We start from the raw sequence: 20,740 nt of genomic DNA, 5'->3' as shown, positions 1-20,740 counted from the left end.
GCTTTTCAGTGCATGTTGCAAAGATTGTGAAAGTAAACTTTGACACGCCTGTAGTGTCAACCAACTGACTGAGTCATTCCACACAACTTCAGGCTCATAATAAAACATCACGTGATTCAACACTCAAAGAGAATAGGATATCACGTACATACATGCAAACTAAGCTCAAAGTAAATACCAACATATCTGTTAAAATAAATTCTATTTCAATTTATTACATTTATTTCAAATGTATCCCATTATGCCTCATATCATGTGCTATTCCATTTGTGAACAAATATAACGGACACAATCAATAATGACAATGGTTATTCATTTATTCTTCCTTTTTTCCCAGAGTTAAGAGATTCAGCATTTTACACAATGTGGTTGAGGCTTTACATGATAGATATAATAAAGCATACAATAGTAGTAATAATAGTCATAATCATAATCAAAATACTGAAAAAAAAGTAAGGAAGAAATATAATGGGGATTACCCGATTCAATTCTTAATAGTAAAAGTATCATAATCAAAACAAAAATCCCATTGATCAGTCACAATAATTACAATTCATATACTATACAGTAGACCTATCAAACGCATGGCCTATGTATTTCTTTTTACTAAAACGTTTTTTTTTTTAAAGTAATTTGATTTGTTACACTGGCTGTCTCACAGCCAATAACCTTATATCTTTCATGTACACAAAAAGAGTTTCGTAAATGTAATGCCAACAATGGCTTATCCCTATGTGAGAACAATGCAGACTTCAGTGCATGTTCTCAGCCCACCATGGACCTTTTCCTTCCTCTCAACCTGACCTCATCAAGTTTTTTGATGACAGCTTGAGACTTCTTGGATGAGGCCGTGTAGCTCTTCAGTAGCTTCTCAAACAGTGTCTCAGTGTTGGGATGGGTGCTTAGAAAGGCCTTCTCTAGCACATATAAATCTACCCCCTTGTCCTCCGGCAGGGCAGAGATGTAACTCAGGCCAAAGTCTATGAGCACCAGGTCAATCACTTGGGTCTCCTCCACACTGCTGCTCCTCAGCAGCATGTTGGAGGTGGTGAGGTCTCCATGGATGACATCCTCATCGTGCATTTTGGCCAGGACCTGGCCAATCCTCTTCGCCAACTGCTCCAGGTCCTGCTCTGGTTGGGACTGGGACTGTTGCTGGGTGGAAACGATGTGGTCTCTGACAGTAATGGACCCCACTATTTCCTCCAAGAAGATGCTGTGTGTGGTGTAGTCCACAAAGTAGACAACTGGTACAGGAATACCTGGAGATTAAGAGAAATGTAAAGATGTTAAGCAGCCCTTTTAGCTCTGGAATGGTTGATATTCCATTCCATGTGCAGCAGCCATAGAACACTTATGCATTTTTGGGGGGGATTCATCTCAGTGGCATTCTAATTTGTTGTGCTGTGTGTAAGGCTCTATTATTTAGTGAAATGTCTCCATCTGTCCACCTTCTCTTTACACAACGGGATTACATTCACGGCAGCAATACCGTAATAATTATGTATCATGGGAACACAGATTGAGACGTGTGAGTTAAGTTATAACGGGAAGAATAGTGAAGCGAGTGTACATGTAGCATGGAATATCAGCCATAGAGGTAGTTTGGGTATAGCCATGGTTCACATGACGCTCGTCTGTCACAAGCGTCATGGTGCTACTTGTTCCTATTTTTTGAAAATGTTACATTTACAACCGGTACATCACATAAACGTTAAGATTTCAAATAAAAAATGCTGACCCCCCCCGGCCACAGATGTTACAAGTTAAAGCGCATGGGTCTAAGTACCCGTATCTTTCGTATTGTTCAATAAAAAGCTTTTTAATACGATCGCGGGGCATTTTCTATTTTTTTTAAATAGAGTATCAGGGTGCAATGCACCTCCCAACCGATGAGGCGCGTGGTTGAAAACATATGGAGAAAATTCGGAGAAAATGGCCGGCGATCGGATTAAAAAGCTTTTTATTGAACAATACGGAAGATACGGCTACCTAGACCCAGGCGCTTTACCTTGAAACATCGGTGGCCGGGGGTCAGCACTTTATATTATGTAGATGTGCTGGTTGTAAATGTAAGTAGCGCCATGACTGTCATGGCATGACAGTCACAGGGCTAGTTTTTAGGGTATAATCTCCCCAAAGCAACATGGATTTACGAACAAATGAAATACATTTTAATTGATGCAAGAATACGTATATACTGCGTATAACTGCACAGACTAAGTATGAAATAGGGACAGTTTACCTGCTTTTCGGCACCTCAGTATGGAACGCACCTCCTGCACAGTCCTACGGTGGGTCAGCTTCTCGTCGAGGACGGCGTGTCGGTATTTTTTCCGGAACCTTTCTTTCACGATAGTCGGCTTGCCCAGAAACGTGGCCTGGTACACACGCGCTTCAGCGCCTTGTTTTAACAAGTCTATTTGACTACGAAACTCGGGAAACTTCCCCTGAAAAAGATCACATTTCTCCTCCTGGGCCATGTTTGTGTCTGTTTGTCTTTGTTGGTGGTACTCTACCCCGGCCGGCCGCTAATTGCTGCGATTACTGCCACTCACTGTTGTGGAGGAGAATTACACGTCAGTGCAAAACAGGTTGTATTTTGCAAATAGACCCGCATCACACGGATCAAAATTACATCACATCTACCTCACACCGCCTAGCCGACCGATATATGCCCATATATGGGCGTATATGGGCGTATATGGAGATCCGGTTATCAGAACCAACTGAGTTGAATATGGTCGGATTGTCGATTGTAGGCCTACATAAATATAATAGCTGTAGATACACCTCCTTATCCCCGTTTATGGAATAACGTATAGCCCTACTCTGATATCAACAATATGACGACATAGACTATGATGTCAGTAGCCTACTATGAATCATAGTACTACTGAGGTTATAGTTTGGCCTGGACTCCATATTTGGGCATGGCTAACACTGAACTCCAGATATGATGCCCCCCAGGGGCCACTTATGCGCAAAACTGTTAGGCAACATTTCTGTTGTGTCTGACATCAGTGCATTAATAGTGATGCATTTGTGAATGTCCACCTTCTGCCAACCGACAAGGGGATTTTAGAATGAACAACATATGGTAGAAAGCACAAAAATAAGAAGCAAGAAAGGGGGGGGGGGTGTTGCACGCAAATGGTTTCTTAAATAGTAAATAATGTGCTGCACTAAGTGTTGCCTAGGCCTACTACTATTTATTTATTTCATGAGTGGGAACCTAAACATTGTGGGCATGCAATGTTGATTTGGCATTTTTCCCCCCAAAATGTAGCAAAATAAGGAATGCTTTGGAAAATAGTCGGAAATAATGTAAAGTAGCCTATTCTTTTTTGAACATGCACTGTACATCATTATCAGACAGGTACACGGATTCGTTTCCATGTGTTCTTTTGCTTTTCAGACTTTTTATTTGGATTGGCCAAAAATCTGATTTGGGGTGCCAGTGTGAGCATAATTTACCCTTCAACTTCTTGTTTATGTCCATGACAGGCTATCTATCCACAAATAAACATATATTCATTTTTTAAAATGATATATTTTGGCCCCCCATTTATCTTAGAAGTAAGAAATGTATGTGAAAAATCTAACTTATCTAAGTCCTATGTAAATATTATGTGATGAAAAAGAATATTGCCCAGATTGATAACACCTTCAATTAAGGTTTCCTTCTACTCAGGTCAAACAGTCGTTACTATCACTGGTACTAGAACCTTAAGGAAGTAACAATACATAACACAACTATTTATGTTAATATGGCTGCGTGAAAAAGTGTTATCAGGTTAGGTTAATTTAGTTCATAGGGATGTCTTGAGCTTCAGGAATGTGACTGTGGGAAAGTTGTCGGCCTCTGGCGTCAACGCTTGGAAAACTTTACTGCAATTTGAGACGCTCTTTGCCACGTAGCTTCCAACTTCCTGACGCAACGAGTTGTTCATGTAAGAGCATCTTTCTTCATCACACGGCAGGATGTATGGTGAGTTTACTTTACACAGGCATACATTGTCAAATCCGTCTCAAAGTCGTGCAACATGCAAATATGGTTTTCATTGGAGTTAATTGACCTGAGACCCAATAATACCACGATGGAGAAAAATAAATACATTTCTCCATGGTTTTCTCTCGTTTCACGTTTTTGTTCCGCTTGTTTTCGTGTTCTGTCTGCTGTTCGAGTCACTTAGATAACGGGATTTTAGGTTTAAAGTCGTGACTCGTGACTTTTCTGCCTTCTGTGTGCAGATACACTTATTTTTGACTATTCGGACAGTTAAAAAAAGAAAGGTTGGGGAAAATTCATATGTAGGCTACGTTTTCTTCCACCGGTTGAGGAATGAATTGTACAAATAAATCTACTATAGTAGATTATGTTTATAGGACACCATAAACCAAGTCGCAAAACATGACCCAAAAGCCACAAAGGTTGCACACATCCTATCCTAACAATCACAACAATTGAGCAAATGTAGGCCAAATTATTTTCACATTAGGTATTAGATCTTAAGAAAGAGTGGGCTAATTTTATATCCATAAAATCCCTTAGATCTAAGTTTCTCTCTCTCATTCTTGATTGTGGAGCAGATATGGAGGATGTTCTGAGTGGTACACACATTTACTGAATGGTCTAAATAGCCAAATGTGTATTAATTCCAGCAAGTGCTCTTATTTTTTCTGTTGTAATATTAATTGAGTATCTAACCTATGGCTATGCCTTTGTATTGCCTGCAAGTCACAAAAGCTACAGCCAATAGACTGAAACTCAAGACCATGTGGTTGTAATCCACACCACTATATTAATCCTGCTGAAGATGGAACTGCTATATTTTGGAGTCACATTCCCATCATCACATGATGACCAGCTGTGTATTTCCATGAACTGCTACACAAGGCAGTGGGTTTTGTTGAGCCGATCTGAAGTGGTCTCCCTAATGAAATCATGGCAATCAACAAGAGAGTTGTCATGGCTACTAGGGGCTGCAATGAGCTCTTGTGCTGCCTAGTTTGATCTGAGAGACAGCAGGACACAACACCGGGCATATCATGCAGATGGGACTATATGTTTTATCCTGTTAATTTGTTTTACAGGGACTGTTTGGTAAGAACCCTTATTGGATGTCCATGCTCATTTGAGATGTGAATTGTTGGAAGAGGGACTATAATGCTGGGTAAGTTGTCTTAAAATGCGTTTTAAAATCCTATGAATGATTTTCCTATTTCTGTCATGAAGTCCTGATTGAGGGCCGATATTTGGCACTTGAGTCAGACACAACTGTACCATGTTTATGCAAATCAAACTGGTCAATCATTACCATCCGCAGTTAATGTTTGATGTGAAGTTTGTGAACCATATACTTTGGTAATAGAAAATATATGAACACTTTTCTGGAGGGTAATGCTGGTGTTCTGTAGGGTTTGTAGAGTTGCCAGTCTTGTTAGCATGTTGTAGAAATCTGCACATCAAAGACATATACCTAGGTCTGGGGAATAAAAAGTGGTAGACATTTGCAAAGGTGAAACAAGCATTCATTTAGATAAGATTGCCCTAAAATAATTAAGCAAAACCATGTTATGTATTAAAAAATATATATTTTTTCTTCTTTTAAACTTCAAATCCTATCCTCTTCCCTAGGTTGCTCTGTCCTGTTACTCGCCAGTGTGGTGTCCACACAAGGTGGCATTGTATTCGGCTATGAACTGGGCATCATCTCGGGCGCACTGCTCCAGCTCCAGGCTGAGTTCAGGCTCTCTTGTGTCCAGCAGGAGGCTGTGGTCAGTGCCTTGCTGGTGGGAGCCTTACTGGCTTCTGTGGTGGGTGGCTGCTTGATCGACCAGCATGGCAGAAGGAACTCCATTCTCCTCAGTAATGTGTTGATCTTGGCTGGAAGCTTGCTGCTGCTCAGAAGCTCTTACCTGACGCTGGTGGTGGGCCGTATCATTGTGGGGTTCGCTATGTGCATATCCTCCATGGCCTGCTGTATCTTTGTATCTGAGATGGTCACTGCCAAGCGCAGGGGCTTGTTAGTAACTCTGTATGAAGCTGGAATCACTGTGGGCATCCTCGCAGCTTATGCAATGAACTATGTCCTCTCTGATACAAAGGGAGGCTGGAAGTGTATGTTTGGATTAGCCATAGTACCTACTTTGGTTCAGTTTGTGTCTATATTGTTTCTTCCATCCAGAAATGAAACCTCCAGCCACAGGGATGGTGGTCAGACTGAGAGAGGCTTAATGAGCCCAAATGGAAATCAAGACTTGGACGATACGGAGCCCAGTGCCAACAGACTTGACAAAAATAAAGAGTACAACATTATGTACCTCTTACAACGTAGAGACAACATGAGGACTCGAACTGTTATTGGGCTTGGACTGGTTATGTTTCAGCAGTTCACAGGGCAGCCGAATGTTCTTTTCTATGCCTGCACCATCTTTCAGTCCGTGGGATTCCACAGCGGTGCCTCAGCGGTATTGGCGTCTGTGGGCCTGGGGGCAGTGAAAGTGATTGCCACTGTGATCAGCATGACGTTAGCTGACCGGGTGGGCAGGAGACCTCTGCTCCTTGGCGGATGCTCTGTGATGTCGGTATGCTTAATAACCATTGGACTTCTTAGCGGACGCTCAGTGCTCAGCGCAGAGAAACCCTGTGATTCTCAGGACTTAATCGGAAACGCAACTATCATGCCACATTTGGTTCTTGACAATCGGACTGTATTTGACAATGAGAGTCATCTACTCTTTTATGAGACAGAATTAAGGGCGGTAACGGACAATGGCATTAATCAAATTGGAGCTACCAGCACTGACCCTGTGGCTCTTCCGCCAGATGGCCATGGCCGAGTAGTAAACTGGATAATTCTCATCTGTATGATGGCTGTTGTCAGCGCCTTCTCCATTGGATTTGGACCAAGTGTGTATTGTGCCTTAAAAAATCTCATGAATATAAATGGTTTTATATAGATAACACATGGTCTATTTACAAGTGGTTACAACTGTTTATTGCACTCATTTTTCTCAGTGAATGACTGGACTTAAAATGCATCACTTTATCTTTTTCTTTCACCAGTGACCTGGCTTGTGCTGAGTGAGATATTTCCTGCTGGTGTGAGGGGAAGAGCATTTGCGTTTATCAACTGCTTTAACTGGGCTGCTAACCTCATAGTCACATTCTCTTTCTTGAATGTCATTGGTGAGTAGATTATGACCTTTTTCTGTTCTCATACCATAATTGTCTTTTTTCTCCCATTCTTTTTGCACCAATGTTGTGCCAGGATCTTTCGCTGTATATTACAAATAAACTGAACTTTGATTTGAACCAAATGGTCTGCATTTCTATAGTGCCTTCATACAAAGCACTTTAAGCGCACTTGACATGAAGCCAGGAGATGCCAGGAATCTAACCACTTCCCAGATGCTCACTCTACCTCCCGAACCAGTGCCACCACTATTTGTTACATTGCAGAATCAACTGATAACTTCAAACAGTGACAGGTCAAATCACGTCAACTTTGTTTTTCTTGACAGATTCCATTGGCCTGTCAGGTACCTTCCTATTGTATGGGCTGACAGGTTTGGTTGCCATCGTGTTCTTTTATTTCCTGCTGCCAGAGACCAAGGGCAAGTCTCTGGAGGAAATAGACAGGGAACTCAGTTTAAATAGGTGAGACATAACATTTCAATCTGCTACCACAGAAATGTGGTTGTTCAAGCCATCCTCTGACGCATCATGTGTTTCTGTTTGCAGGATACACTCCAGTGAGGAATGCTGTGGTTTCATAAGCAGGAAAATCACATCTGTCAAGTACCAGAGAGTACACAGTTAGGCAAACAGCTCAGGGCTAAGGTAGCCATGCTGTCATTTCAGTATTTAAATGTACTGCACTGGAATACATGGGAGGTTTTACACAGTGCATTTCATTTGTGTTGTCTTACACACTGATGGCTTAATCATGATTTAAAACTCTGCTACTTGCTTTGAAGGGAGTAACTACATTACAGCTGTCTGTAATGATGAAGGCCTGGCACTATCGGATCAGAACCATGGCATTGAAATGCCATGGTTCTGATCATGGCATCTCGTATAAATTGGCATCATTATTTGCACGTCAGAAAGGATATTTAAAGCAGATGCAATAGTACAGATGTTAGATTTGATGTGTACCTGCTATCCTAGCTTAGTCAGGACACTTGCATTGAGATGAAAAACACTTAGCCCATTAAAATAGATCGGGTGAACATATACGTTATGCCTTTAAATCTGGGACAGCATCTGTACATTTTTTTGTTTGTGTGTATATATAACATATTTTATTTTTTGAATAAAAATGTGAAGTTTTTTCTAAATGGGTTATTACGTCTTTGTATTTGGCTCCAGAACAACTTGACTGACCTCACAAACCGCCATGAGGCAAAGCCTAAAAAGATACAAGCTATTACATGGACATATGAACCCCTCAGGTCAGAACCTAGAGCTATACAGGTATTAAGAACTTAATACATATGAACCTACATGGAGTGACTTGTTCAGCTGACAAGACAAAGTATACCTTACAGCTACTACTACGGGAGGAGGCTGTTGACTGATCTGTCATTTGTGGTAGCAGGGAGATGCTCAGCATTTAAAAGTAAGCGTCAGTCTTTTAAATAGACTGTGTTGTAATTCCATTAGGATTATGTACGTATATAATTGGAGGGTGTATAAGCATGAGCATGCCACAATGCTCCGTTTGCTTTGTAGGACTTTTCTTTGCACTCTTAAATGGATTGCCTACTCTGTTGGTTAAATAGAGTTCATGCTGCTTACTCCAACCTTACGCTGTTATTTCTAAAAGGTAGATTTCATTTCACAATATGTACGTTTTATTTTTCTGAGCCTTGCAGAGGTTTATGGAGGGTCAGTCGCCCTTTACATAATATGAACTGTGTTAATTCTAATCTTTTGATTAAACGAGATGGAGGTGTAGATTTTACAGTTATTGGCCTATTTTAATGTTTTTTATAGCAAGTGATGTTCATAGCTATCATAAATATGTAGTCGACTCTTCTGGCCCAGATCAACCAAACCATGGCCTAGAAAAAGCAGTCAAAATGTACTTGATAAATAAAACACGTGTTTATTTACACAAATATTTTCAAATACTAGGTCTTCTACATAAGGACATAAAAATATATACAGTGATGTAGGGACTCATACAACTCCATTATCTGGTCAATGTATACATGTATTGTGTTCTTTGCATTTTCAGATTTCAAATGAAAAACAAAAAGGATACATATGTACAGCAGGATCTAAAAGTCACAATGTCACTCTCTGGCACTAAAAGGTTTGGGAACAATTCAACCCTTCAAGTTAAATGCTTCTTTCAGTGTCCATTATAGACAATTTGTGAATGAACACAACTTAACCATCAAACTCCATTTAAACAAAAAGTTACACCAGTGCCAACTGCATTTCAGTCGAATACAGGTTATTTCGGCAAATTGTGATGTTAATACTTGAACAATTATTGTCAACCTGCATTTCAGCATCTCCATATGGAACTTTTCCCCACAAAAACAAAACTCAAGTTTGGTCAGTCTCCTCTTCCCAAGTGATTGAGTAAACTTTGGTTATGTCTTGAAGCAGTTCAAGGAAAGCAACTTGAAGCAGTTCGAGGAACTGGAAAGCAGCACGTTTGAGAAACCATTTCAAAAGAACCTGAATGGACAGCTTGTGAGATCAGATTACAACAGTATCAGTATTATCTTCAAACCATTTAAAAAAAAAAAAGAAGAACCATATCTAGCAGTCCAAAGCATTTCAGTACAAAAAGAAAATCCAGAAAACTGAACTGGGGAGTCGCATATCAAAAGACAACTGGTTTATCTGGTTTGGTAGAAAGGCAAGACAAAAATATTCAGGCGGAAGTGTTGAAGTGTCGTGATGAATGTTAAGTGAGGGCTTCAGTATTCACATACACCTGGAGCACAGAACAGCACCAAACACTTCCAAAATGCTGTGGAGGTTGAGTCTTCCGTAAGGTGTCTTAGACTGGTTCAAATATGGAAATTGCTTAAGGAGTTCGTGCCAGGTCTTGTGTTGATGACATTACAATAGTAAACTATACAGAATGTGCTCCTTTTGGTCCAAATGACTAAGATCTTACTTTTTGCCTTCGACCGAGTATCTTTTTTGACCAGTGTCTGTAATGTCAAACTAAAATATGAGACTGGGTGTTAGACCTTGCACCAGTGGTGGACGAGACTCTTCCTCAGGTCGAACATACACACACTCATTCTGTTTATCACTACAGCTTGTAGGACATTTTTTTAAAGGAATAACCTGTAAATGTTAATTACACAGAACATTCATTTCAGGTCATGTTACCAAGTTCATTCAAAGAGAAAAAAGGAACAGAAACACGTTTCAGGCAACACTCCCCGCCCCAGGAGGTTGACGTTCCTGCACCTGTGGAAATTAAGTAGTCAGACTGAGACAGTTCGAGGTGGTGAGGACTGGCAGAGTGGCACCTGTTGGCTTCTCCCCTGGCTGAAGGTGGAGGTGGGGAGATGAAAAGAGGAGTGTTTTGCCATCACTGAGGTGCGGCAGCGGGCACAGGTGTGCTCAGGGCATTGGTGGCAGCAGAGAGGACGGGTGAGCCTGTGAGGGGGCCCAGGGCAGTAGACGCTGGCAAGGCAGAGATGCCTGGAAGAAGCAAACAAGATGATTCAGAGAACATGTTAGTTACTAACTTATGAGTCTTTCACAGATCTCTCTCTAAGGTAGGTTGATGTTGACAGGTGCAGACTCACTCCATTTTCTTCTCAAGACCTATTTCATCCCACGGGGGATATTCAGTTTTCAGCTTCACCCAGCTGAGGTGCGACACTTTCGTACACGGACGTAAAAATCATTTTTATCCAATTACCAATTTTGCCACAGACGTAATAAAGCTTTTTTATTATTATTATTTTTTATAAAAGATCGCACTGTTCTTTATCACCCGCAGTGACGACTTTCACTGTAACTCACCCGGATACTGAAATAATTTCATTCGAAGATTTCCGTTCCCGTCCGCTCCCTGTTTAACTTTTTCATTAGAACGTCTCTTTCTCGAGGTGACTTTTTTCCCCGCCGTATTCCGCGAGTCGCGCCGTTTTGAAAGTGCTGCTACAGGAGAAGGAAATGTCGCGGATGCAATATTTTTTCTCTAGGCGACACACACGTACCCTGTGTGTTTACAAACAGTCGGACACGCAATCATTAAGGATGTACATTTTCTGTGGCGAGAAGAGAAAGAGAAGCGTGCATCTTTGGCGAGAAATGGTGTATTCACATGGGGCTGCATGAGAACCGAGCCGGTTCCAACCGAGCCGGTTGGAATGTTTGTTGTCTGGGCGACACACAAACATACCCTGTGTGTTTATAAATGATCGGACATGCGATCATAATGAATATACATTTCTTGTGACCTGTTGAAAGTTTTTTTTTTTAACTAAAATTGCTGTTGGTGGGCAAACACATAAATCTGGCAGTGAATGAGTTAACCATATCATTTAATTTGACGAGCACATACCATGAAAACTTTGTTGATGAGGATCCAATATTACTTTATTTCAAAAGACCCCAAAGTAAGTTAAGTGATTCCCAAGTACGCAGTTTAATACATAAGACCAAATATCTAAAAGCCCCTCTAGTGGCCCCTAGAGGCTGGGCTGCTCTTTTACATCCAAAATGACCAAAATGGGTTTAACCGACCCGGACCAAACCCCACGCCCTCACTAGCAAGGGGAAATAATAATCTGCGACTTCCATCTGGGATGTGGAGCAGGGCCACTACGTGTGCGTGTGTGTACTCACCAGTAATCATGTTGGCTGTGCTAACAGCTGTATTCCCACTGGGCAAGTTCGCCGACCCCGACATGCGAGCCTGATCTTTCACAATGGGGACTGTGGGAACAACAAGAAAAAACGTCAAATAGCATCTATTAGAACCATATAAATCTTTCTGTTTTCATAGCATCGCCATTGTGATACATGTAAAGGCACTTGCAGTCTCCTGGCTTACAGAAGTAAGGGTGATCCATGGCCTCACGGGCGGTCAGTCGGGCCTGGTGGTCATAACGCAGCAGCTTGTCCAGGAAGTCCAGAGCCTCTGGGCTAACCAGGTGCTGGTTCTCACTGTGAACAAATCGCTCCCACCTCTTACGAGAATGTCTAGGGTGGGCAGAAGCGGGACAGCATTAGAAACACAGGGGCGAAGGACTCCGAGATCTCAGAATGCATCCCAAAATCAGAAGCAGCAACAATTACCCCCAGATATGACAAATCATTATTTACATCATTGACATCTAGAAGGCATGCAGCATTATGAATAAAAACAAACAAACACCCACCTTCCTAGGATGTCGTTGAAGCGAGGTTCTAGTTCAATGTTGTACTTGTCGATGTAGTCATACAGATCTTCGGTCCCAAGTACCTTGGCTATTCTCACCAACTACAGGAGGAAATACAGTATTTACAATAAAGGGGCCCTTTGTTTTTCATAGTTTTTTTTAACTTGCCGGTCTGAAGGTACCAGAGAACTAAATATGTTTTGTTTCCATTATATTAATTATGCCAGTTCTGTATGTCAACAAAGCACAGTAACATGTCAAGTGCTAGATTCTGTTGCCTACACCTGTGATTTTGGAGACAGCATTTTTACCTGGTCATAGTTGTCGTGACCGTGGAAGAAAGGCTCCTTCCTAAAGATCATGCTAGCAAGCATGCAGCCCAAGCTCCACATGTCAAGACTGTAGTCATACATCTGAAATAAATGCACAGTCCAAGTCTCTATTACACCGTTACAGAATCCATATTTAATAAATAACAGACTTCAAAAGATAGCTGTAACAAAGCACAAGAGCCACTGGTGGTGCTTGATGAGCAGTGTTCATACCTGATAGTCCACCAAGAGCTCTGGGCCTTTGAAGTAACGGGACGCCACTCTGACGTTGTATTCCTGCCCTGGGTGGTAGAACTCGGCCAGACCCCAGTCAATAAGGCGTAGCTGCACAAACATAAGTAGTTAGCTTCAACAAACAGACACTGTCACTACGTTTCATTCAAACAATTGCTCAAGCTCCATAGGATGTCACACAATGACCATCTTTAGCTAATGCAAATGTTAAATGAGAAGACTGAAAAGATAAAATTCTAAGACCAGACAGACCTGCCAACATTAGGAAAATGTTTTGAGTACCACACTCGCACGCTTTCGCGTACAACATGATGGAAAGCATGATTGAGCACTTTATAATTATAGAGATATACCCGAATAAAATAGTGCAGCTAGTATTTGTTTTAATTTTATCCCCATAAATTTACAACACTTGCCAGCCAATACATAGACATTACTCTGAAAATGTATATCAATTGATGTTCAATTATTACCTGCGGATCCTTGATGACCGACATACAAAACACATCTGTCTAAACTTTCAAGAAAGTTCAGAGGCGCATGCACGCGCCTTTTCTTTTCGGGTGGCGGTGCCGCAGGTGATCCATATTAGATCTGTTGATTAGCCTACAATTAGTTGCTGCTGTGTACAGTAGATTTGCAGGTGGTTTTAATAAGTAATCGCATCGAAGACACGTGTATCATGTACTTGGTTTAACAGCTGTTGTAGAAAAGAATTATGCATCGCGTGCACCGTTCTACCTCCATTAAAGTAAACGGTGCGCCTCTGCGAGAAAGTAGCCAATAGAGGGGAAGCTATCCGTCCTGCTATGGGATGGTAGCTCGGTAGTACAAGCTGCTATCGCTCGGTACAAGCTGCTATCCGTCCCACTAATGGGACAGCATCTATGGATAGCAAACAACAGCTGCATACAGGACACAGCACAGCACGAGAGAGCGCGAGTGACAGAAAGAGATAAACGGAGTGAATGTCACGTTGTCGGCTTCTAATTTTGCGTACTTTAGAGGGAGACATCCTAGCCGCATGTGAAAATGCAGGCCTACTACGCAAAATACCTACATGTTGGCAAGTCAGTAAAGATTTTTTCCAAAGGCTATGTGTGGTCAACTATATGCGTCCCATTATTGGAGAATGCGTTTTGAGTCTTGGCCATTGCTGCACAAGAAGAATTACAGAAAATGCTTGTCACTCAAGTACTGCTCGTAGAACCTCACCTTGCGGTGTTCATGATCGATCATCACATTATGTGGCTTTACGTCCCTATGCATGATTCCCATGCTGTGGCAGTAATCCAGGGCCTACAGAAAACAAATCAAAATGGTCCCCGTTAACACACTCTCCCAAGACTGCTTTTTCTCAACATTTCGAAGCAGGCGTTTAAATGTATTCAAGGGTATCGAAAGGTCTTGAAAAGAGAAAACAAATCAAAAACAACCAACGCTTCAGATATCCAAGTCTTATAATACAGCCTCACCTTGAGAATCTCATACATGTAGAATCGGATGTCATAGTCGGTCAGGGTCTGATACAGTTGCTAGAAAATGGTAAAACAAATGGTATTAGCATTTCTACAGCCATATGAACTATTAAAAAAATGTGTTCAACAGTAGACGGACAGCATTTTCCACTTTTCCACTTTTTCACAATGTGCCATAACGTTTGTAGTTTGTATAGTTTCAATGTACAGATTATACATTATACTAAAGGATACTTGACTTGACATCACATACACGTTGTGTAAAACAGCGTATGCCAAGAAAGGAGGTTTCAGTTGGTTTGGGTAACACCTATGATTCTATTACTGCATTAATGGTTTTAAAACATGTGGGTCCTCAAAAATCAGGAGTGAAACATTGGAATATCTACCGACAAACTACCATGGACTTTAACAGTAAAGACAAACAAACTGAGATCTCTCAACAAAAGGACTGAAGTTACTTCAAATAAGGATCCCTCTCATTTCATCTGGACTGAATAGCCCTTAACATAAGAGTGTTAACTATACCAGAAATGTACTCATTTAATGTATATGTGATGCCCAACATGACCTAACTTGCTCTAAGAAAAATAAAATAAAAAGAAAGTTAAAAAAAAACAAAAAAAACATGTGGGTCCTACCTTGAAGTCTGTGTTGTTAACATGCTCAAAGACCAGGGCGGGCGTTCGAGACTGAAAGAGAAAACGGGTTTTACATGACAAGTATAGTCATCTAATTTCAAGGGATTCCTACTGCCCACTACAGCTGGCCAAAGTAATGTTTCACTGAAATAGCCACTGAATAAATAAAAGGTCTATTGCACTAAATCACAATGCAAATATTTTTCAATAAGGGAGCTTAGTATCTACAAGCAGACAACTTTGTACACAGGAGACACTGGTATTTAACTAGCAGCTAGCTACAGCTTTAGGTACTTACATACACATATTTCCAAAGCTTAAGTGAAACCCATAAGCTTGCACAGTTGTTGCGCTCCCCATGCTATTGGTATAGTAGTTATTTGAAAAGATCAAGCAATTTGAAGGATATTTAATGTCATTAGAAAGTACCAGCCATCTTAACACGAAAAACAAAAAAGATGTATGCTTGAAATACAGTCCCTGACAAAGTGAAATCTGAGCAGTAATTTCCAATCATGTACACGAAGCATCAATCATTTGTGTTATTGATCAAGTATACTTACTACAGGGTCTTTAACTATATCAATCAGGGAGATGATGTTGGGTCCTCCACGCAGATTCTCCAAAATCTTGATCTCACGCTTGATTTTCTTTTTCTTCACTGGCTGATGTGGTGACAAGAAACAATTAGTTTGACAAGTCGGAGGTAACCAAGCCTCCTCAAATTAAAGGAACACCAAAGGAAAGGAAAGGTTGGAAAGGAATTCCAACCTTTTTCATTTATTTTTACTTTTATGTCGTTTTCATTCCATGTGATATTATGCAAAGTGCTATACAAATAACATGCACAATATCTGTCCTCATTTAAGCTCACTCCAAGCTGGTGCCATTTCTGTCTACTTCACTGTGTGTCTCACAGGTTGACTGTGGACCGCTTGACAATATGGTTTTCTGCCAGAATCAAGAGTCCACGATCTTATCACGATTCCTTTTTCATGTTCGTTATGATTACTAATAAAGATATATGATGATTCATTATATTCATATGATTAATAATGTGATTATTATACATTTATATACACTGTATATATATATATATATATATATATATACAGTATATATGTTCACATACAGACAGATACATATCTATAATAGATATTTGCGAGTGAGCATTGTAACTTTAGGAGTACTGCTGATCAACAATTTTGAGCACTCAATTTCAACGGTTTTGTTTACCATACAAACGCATCTTGCCAGCGATTGCTTACTTGCTTTCTCAAATGTGCTACAGCTGTTCTGTTGCACTATTTATGTGGGGACCCCTTGCTGTTTCACCCTAGTAAAGTTATAGTAACGTGAGTGACGTTCAAACATTGTTGTTGCAAAACCTTGCAAATAACCTTAGTTTGCACCGTGTCGATTTTGGAATATCCAAACCAGTTCCATAGACCGATGTTGAATTATTATTAACACATAGAATGTGCACAGACGCGATCTATACAATCTCTCTTGTATATCGTACACCACTACTTGAAAATGTACCTGCTGATTGCATAATTGGCAGGAATTCCTTGAACTTTTGCATGCTAAAATGGTAGCCATAGTCTGCCTCTTAGACACAGCTCAATTAGAGAGAAATGGTACTGTCCTATAGTGAGCATTAGTGAGAATGACAAACGTACAGCATGGAGATATGGTAGAAGAAAGGTAAAGTGTTCCTTTAAGACCTATCTCACTGTGTAGTAATTACCTTGAGTATCTTCACCACCACCTTCTCGTTGTTGGTAATGTTGATCGCTTCAAAGACCTCACTGTATTTGCCACGCCCCAGCTTCCTAACCAATTGAAAGTCATCCTGATTTCTGTACACAAAAAGGAACCTCAGTCAGACAAAAAAAAACTAGCGTAACTGTGTTTGAGAGGCATCTACTATGTACTGCATTGGTTCTCCAGGGGTCCTTTTGGGGGTACCAGGGGGTCCCCAGCAAAATTAGTTAATATAGCGTCACAATCATTTTAACCACTTTAACCATATTTTATGGTTAAAGTGGCAACTTTAACAGGCTTCCGCAGTAGCCTGGCTCCAGACCGTAGACTCCGCCCCCTCACTGAGTGGACTGTCTGAAGCCAAATGCAAATAATATTGGAGGTCCTTGACATGATAAAGTTTGAGAAGCACTGATGTACGGTACATACCCCCATTCAACCACATGGGACTCGTAGTCCCAGTACTCCCTGGGCCGGTGTGTGTTGACCTCGGTGTACACGCGGGCCCGGCTCGGCACGGGTCCTGACATGTCCGACAGCTTGGCAGAGGTGGTGGGGAGCCGCTACCGCCAACCAAGGATGAATGAAAGATGGGGAGGGAGGGAGGGCAAGGATGACAGGTTGGGGGGATGTTTTTTTTGTGTGTTCCTAACAGGGCAGGGGGTATGGGGGGAGGGGGCTATGGCTGTGGGCAAGGGGGGGGTGGGGCCACCAGGGGCACCTTTGGACAGCTGACACAACAGAAACAGAAAAGAAAAACAAAAGTTAGACATACAAACCTACAAATTGTCTTTGAAAATAATCATGTAAAAACTGTCGTGTACCATATGCTAGCGATATGGCATATAATGCCTCTCCTTTTTAAATGTGTTTTTAAACTTGTTTTTACTTTTTGATTTCTGCAAATGGTTTTCTATCTTGTTTTATTATGTACTGTAGCACTTTGAGGTTTGTTTCAAATATAAAGTGCAATACAAATAAAATGTATTATTATTATTATTATTATCATTAATGTGGCACCGGCTGATGCAGATGAAAACCTCTTGGTCTGCCCACTCCAGTGTGCTTACCAACAGAGTAGGGCTGGGCAATATCATGAGACTAGATATTGTTTGGGATTTGGGGTATCGTTAGGTCATGATAGGGCATAAATGTGTTCTTTTCCTTGTTTTTTATACTTACGTTGTATTTTATACTTAAAATAGCACATCTACAAGCTCAACGAGTCGCAACGAGTGCGTCTGTAAATCTATTTTTGAGAATTTAAAAAGACATGATATTATCGTCACGATATCGATAGAGGTATTTGGTCCAAATGATTGTGATATTTGATTTTGTACAGGTAACCCAGCCCTAACAGAGTGGCAATTGTCTACACTTGCATGGGGAAGATTTCTCTTATTTTTTTTGCCTGGCTTATTTATACTCGCAACCGTCACGTGACCGTTTCGCTAGAGCAACCGCTGCGTATTCCAACTGAAAATGTTTCAGCTTTGGCCCTGCCCACTTCTGTGTGCTTACCAAACATCACATCAGTGACATGCTGTTAAAAGACAGGGGAAGAAAGGGTAAGGGATCAGAGCCTGGATATACTCCTTATCCTATGTCTAGTCAAATTCAATAAGAAATTCACTATGAGCTGGATCTGTATTGGACAACTTTTTTCCATCTACACCAAATCTGTTTTTTGGCTGATGTTCCCCACAGAGTATGGATGCTGGGATACAAGTGCCCACAATAATCATGACATGAAATTTTCATATCGCCTCCCATCCCTATGCAGGTGTGTAACACATAAAGCAATGCATTATCTTGTCACTTTTGCCCAACAAAGACTTGGGTTTGAAACTGAATACGTACATGTGAAAACATTACAAGCATCATGTCTACATTTACATATCCCATGGTTCAGACCAGCCTAATTCCACTAAGCAAGGACGTGTCGTGTTATGTCAGGCTTTAGAACTGTCCTCATTTTCAGGAGGACCTTAGTTACAATTCAACTTCAATAATGTGACCAGAATAGGAACAGAGATGCCAGTCATTAGCCCGAATCTATGGTGTCTTGGTGTTAGTGTCTGTACGCTTGGCTGCTGGGGAATGATTTACTGTAAGGATGCAGGGGCACACTGCGTCAACAGCAAAGAATTACAGATGCCTCACTAATGTTCAAACAACTGTGTAGGGCAGGGGTCTTCAACGTTTTCAGGCCAAGGACCCCCTAGCTGAGAGAGCGATGAAGCGGGGACCCCCTCTATATCGTATAAAATTGTGTTTCAGATCAACTTTTGCTGCTCTTTTTTCCCTCTACACCTATAACTCTTTGCCAAAAATAGCCGATCTACAAGCTCACAACGCTATTTTTGGCCAAAGTTCTCCTCAGAAAGGGATGCTAGGGTTCAAGTGGTTAATGCCAAAAAAAAATCATATCACACAAAGATTTGGCGGACCCCCTGTAGTAACTCTGAGGACCCCTTAGGGGTCCCGGACCCCCTGTTGAAGACCCCTGGTGTAGGCCAACTAACCCAACCCTGAACCCAGCTTATTATAAAGGTGATCTCTTGACTTGATGAGATGTCTTACGAAGACGAAGTTGCATTCTTCCTATAACACACGAATGAACCCATTATCGTTCTAGCTTATAACGATAGCTACTGGCCAAGCCTGTGTGGTGGTGTGAAGGAAACAACGTGTATATACACTCCATAAACCGTCTGATAGTTAGCGAATAAAGACAGTAAAAGCCAGTGGTAATGTAGCCAACTTTAACAGCCATCATTATGTCTCTTCCTTTTTGATAAGATAAAGTGGGGCCCGAGACGGAAGCTAATTGCTAATGCTCCGTCGTACGACAGCGTAGCGCGACGAAAATAGCCGATCTACAAGCTCACAGCGAGTTTTTTACGCGACGCGTTGTGAGCTTGTAGATCGGCTATATTCGGCGCGCGCGGCACCGTCGTTCGACTGAAGTATGAATCGCCTAGAATGTCAGCGCGAGCTAAAAGGATCAGCTATAGTTCACCGCTCGACCCTATCGCAGTGTTGCCATGTCAGCTTATTATAAGCGTCTTTGGGCTTCTTTTTCTGTAAATATGCTTGTAAATATTGGTAGTTGCGGGTTGCGGTTTTTTGGCCTCGTTTCGAAAGTGTACTTGGTTATTTAGGCTTGCTTCCAATTTTTCTCAATTATTTTTCAAACCAGTAGTTCTCAAATATTTTCATAAATGTTTTGTGCCACGGGGAGCATTTGAAATTGTTAGAATGTATCAAAAATATTCAATTTATTTCAAGGGTTTTTGAAAATAGCAGATCTACAAGCTCACAAGGCGTGAGCTTGTAGATCGGCTATATTCAAATAGCCAATGCATATGAGTTTAAAGTGCTCATGTGGCCTAAAGTTGCTTCTTTTCGGCTTGTTTTCCTAGACCTGGCTGGTTGCTTATTTCTCTCACAAAATATGGCAACACTGCCTTGTCGCTGCCTGGTGCTAAAGCACAATTTCAACCGGGATAAAAGCGCCGACGTGAACCACATTAGCACTTTATTAAATTAGAACGTCTGTATTTGTTTTCTTGGCCAACAATAACCAAAAAGGGTCGCGCGGCGAAGCTTACACCGTTTAACAGTAAGCCCCAAGTTTGTAACGTTAGCCTCGGAAGCTCTCACCCGATTCCCTTCCCTCCCATCCGGGGCCCGAATGTTCCACACATTGCAGACACGGTGGTAAACCGTCTAAAGTGGGATTGTGCAATAGCGATTTATATTTACCTATTTGATCGATTTAACGATCTTAATCGTTCCTGTGAAGCTGAGTTTTTACAAGCTCGGCGACTCTCTTCCTTCCTTCCCTCCCAGTCCTCCCCGCCTCGCCGGTGTGTGATTTCTGCTGTCTCAGAGACAATATGGC

At 41.3% G+C, this 20,740-nt stretch overlaps 3 protein-coding genes across 4 annotated transcripts; 1 reads left to right on the top strand and 2 right to left on the bottom strand.

Moving 5' to 3' along the window:
- Positions 1–251: 251 nt before the first annotated feature.
- On the bottom strand, positions 252–2,504 carry tp53rk (TP53 regulating kinase). The gene is made up of 2 exons (XM_084063651.1): positions 2,246–2,504; positions 252–1,262 (listed from the first exon to the last, which is right to left on the bottom strand). The coding sequence occupies exons 1-2, from the start codon at positions 2,481–2,483 to the stop codon at positions 766–768; spliced, it is 735 nt and encodes a 244-aa protein (XP_083919777.1). The 5' UTR covers positions 2,484–2,504; the 3' UTR covers positions 252–765.
- Positions 2,505–3,973: 1,469 nt separating this feature from the next.
- Positions 3,974–8,262, top strand: slc2a10 (solute carrier family 2 member 10). 2 transcript variants are annotated; one of them, XM_084062487.1, is made up of 6 exons: positions 3,974–3,991; positions 5,098–5,177; positions 5,642–6,916; positions 7,073–7,195; positions 7,531–7,666; positions 7,751–8,262. In XM_084062487.1, the coding sequence occupies exons 2-6, from the start codon at positions 5,171–5,173 to the stop codon at positions 7,827–7,829; spliced, it is 1,620 nt and encodes a 539-aa protein (XP_083918613.1). In that variant the 5' UTR covers positions 3,974–3,991; positions 5,098–5,170; the 3' UTR covers positions 7,830–8,262. The 2 variants fall into 2 exon arrangements, with proteins under 2 accessions (XP_083918613.1, XP_083918614.1); XM_084062488.1 differs by lacking the exon at positions 7,751–8,262 and having other exon boundaries at positions 7,345–7,661.
- An 834-nt stretch (positions 8,263–9,096) lies between these two features.
- Positions 9,097–20,740, bottom strand: LOC311049771 (casein kinase II subunit alpha). The gene is made up of 13 exons (XM_084063600.1): positions 20,602–20,740; positions 17,263–17,564; positions 16,817–16,928; positions 15,630–15,731; positions 15,067–15,117; positions 14,423–14,482; positions 14,163–14,246; positions 12,927–13,037; positions 12,693–12,794; positions 12,382–12,482; positions 12,054–12,202; positions 11,846–11,935; positions 9,097–10,690 (listed from the first exon to the last, which is right to left on the bottom strand). Exons 2-13 carry the CDS (start codon positions 17,361–17,363, stop codon positions 10,578–10,580), a joined length of 1,176 nt encoding a protein of 391 aa, XP_083919726.1. The 5' UTR covers positions 17,364–17,564; positions 20,602–20,740; the 3' UTR covers positions 9,097–10,577.

Source organism: Gymnoscopelus microlampas (genome assembly GCF_963454915.1).
Source record: "Gymnoscopelus microlampas genome assembly, chromosome: 7".
Taxonomy (NCBI): domain Eukaryota; kingdom Metazoa; phylum Chordata; class Actinopteri; order Myctophiformes; family Myctophidae; genus Gymnoscopelus; species Gymnoscopelus microlampas.
This window is presented reverse-complemented; position numbering and strand designations above follow the sequence as displayed.

Bases quoted from the DNA above. Each gene is read 5' to 3' on its own strand.
- tp53rk (XM_084063651.1), bottom strand. From the start codon at position 2,483: ATGGCCCAGGAGGAGAAATGTGATCTTTTTCAGGGGAAGTTTCCCGAG. The intron at 1,263-2,245 runs GTAAACTGTCCC...CTTAATCTCCAG, and splicing joins ACTGAGGTGCCGAAAAGCAG to GTATTCCTGTACCAGTTGTC.
- slc2a10 (XM_084062487.1), top strand. The intron at 6,917-7,072 runs GTGTGTATTGTG...TTCTTTCACCAG, and splicing joins CTCCATTGGATTTGGACCAA to TGACCTGGCTTGTGCTGAGT. The intron at 7,196-7,530 runs GTGAGTAGATTA...TTTTCTTGACAG, and splicing joins CTCTTTCTTGAATGTCATTG to ATTCCATTGGCCTGTCAGGT.
- LOC311049771 (XM_084063600.1), bottom strand. From the start codon at position 17,363: ATGTCAGGACCCGTGCCGAGCCGGGCCCGCGTGTACACCGAGGTCAAC. The intron at 14,483-15,066 runs GTAGGACCCACA...ACCATTTTCTAG, and splicing joins TTAACAACACAGACTTCAAG to CAACTGTATCAGACCCTGAC. The intron at 13,038-14,162 runs GTGAGGTTCTAC...ATGTTTGTGCAG, and splicing joins TCGATCATGAACACCGCAAG to CTACGCCTTATTGACTGGGG.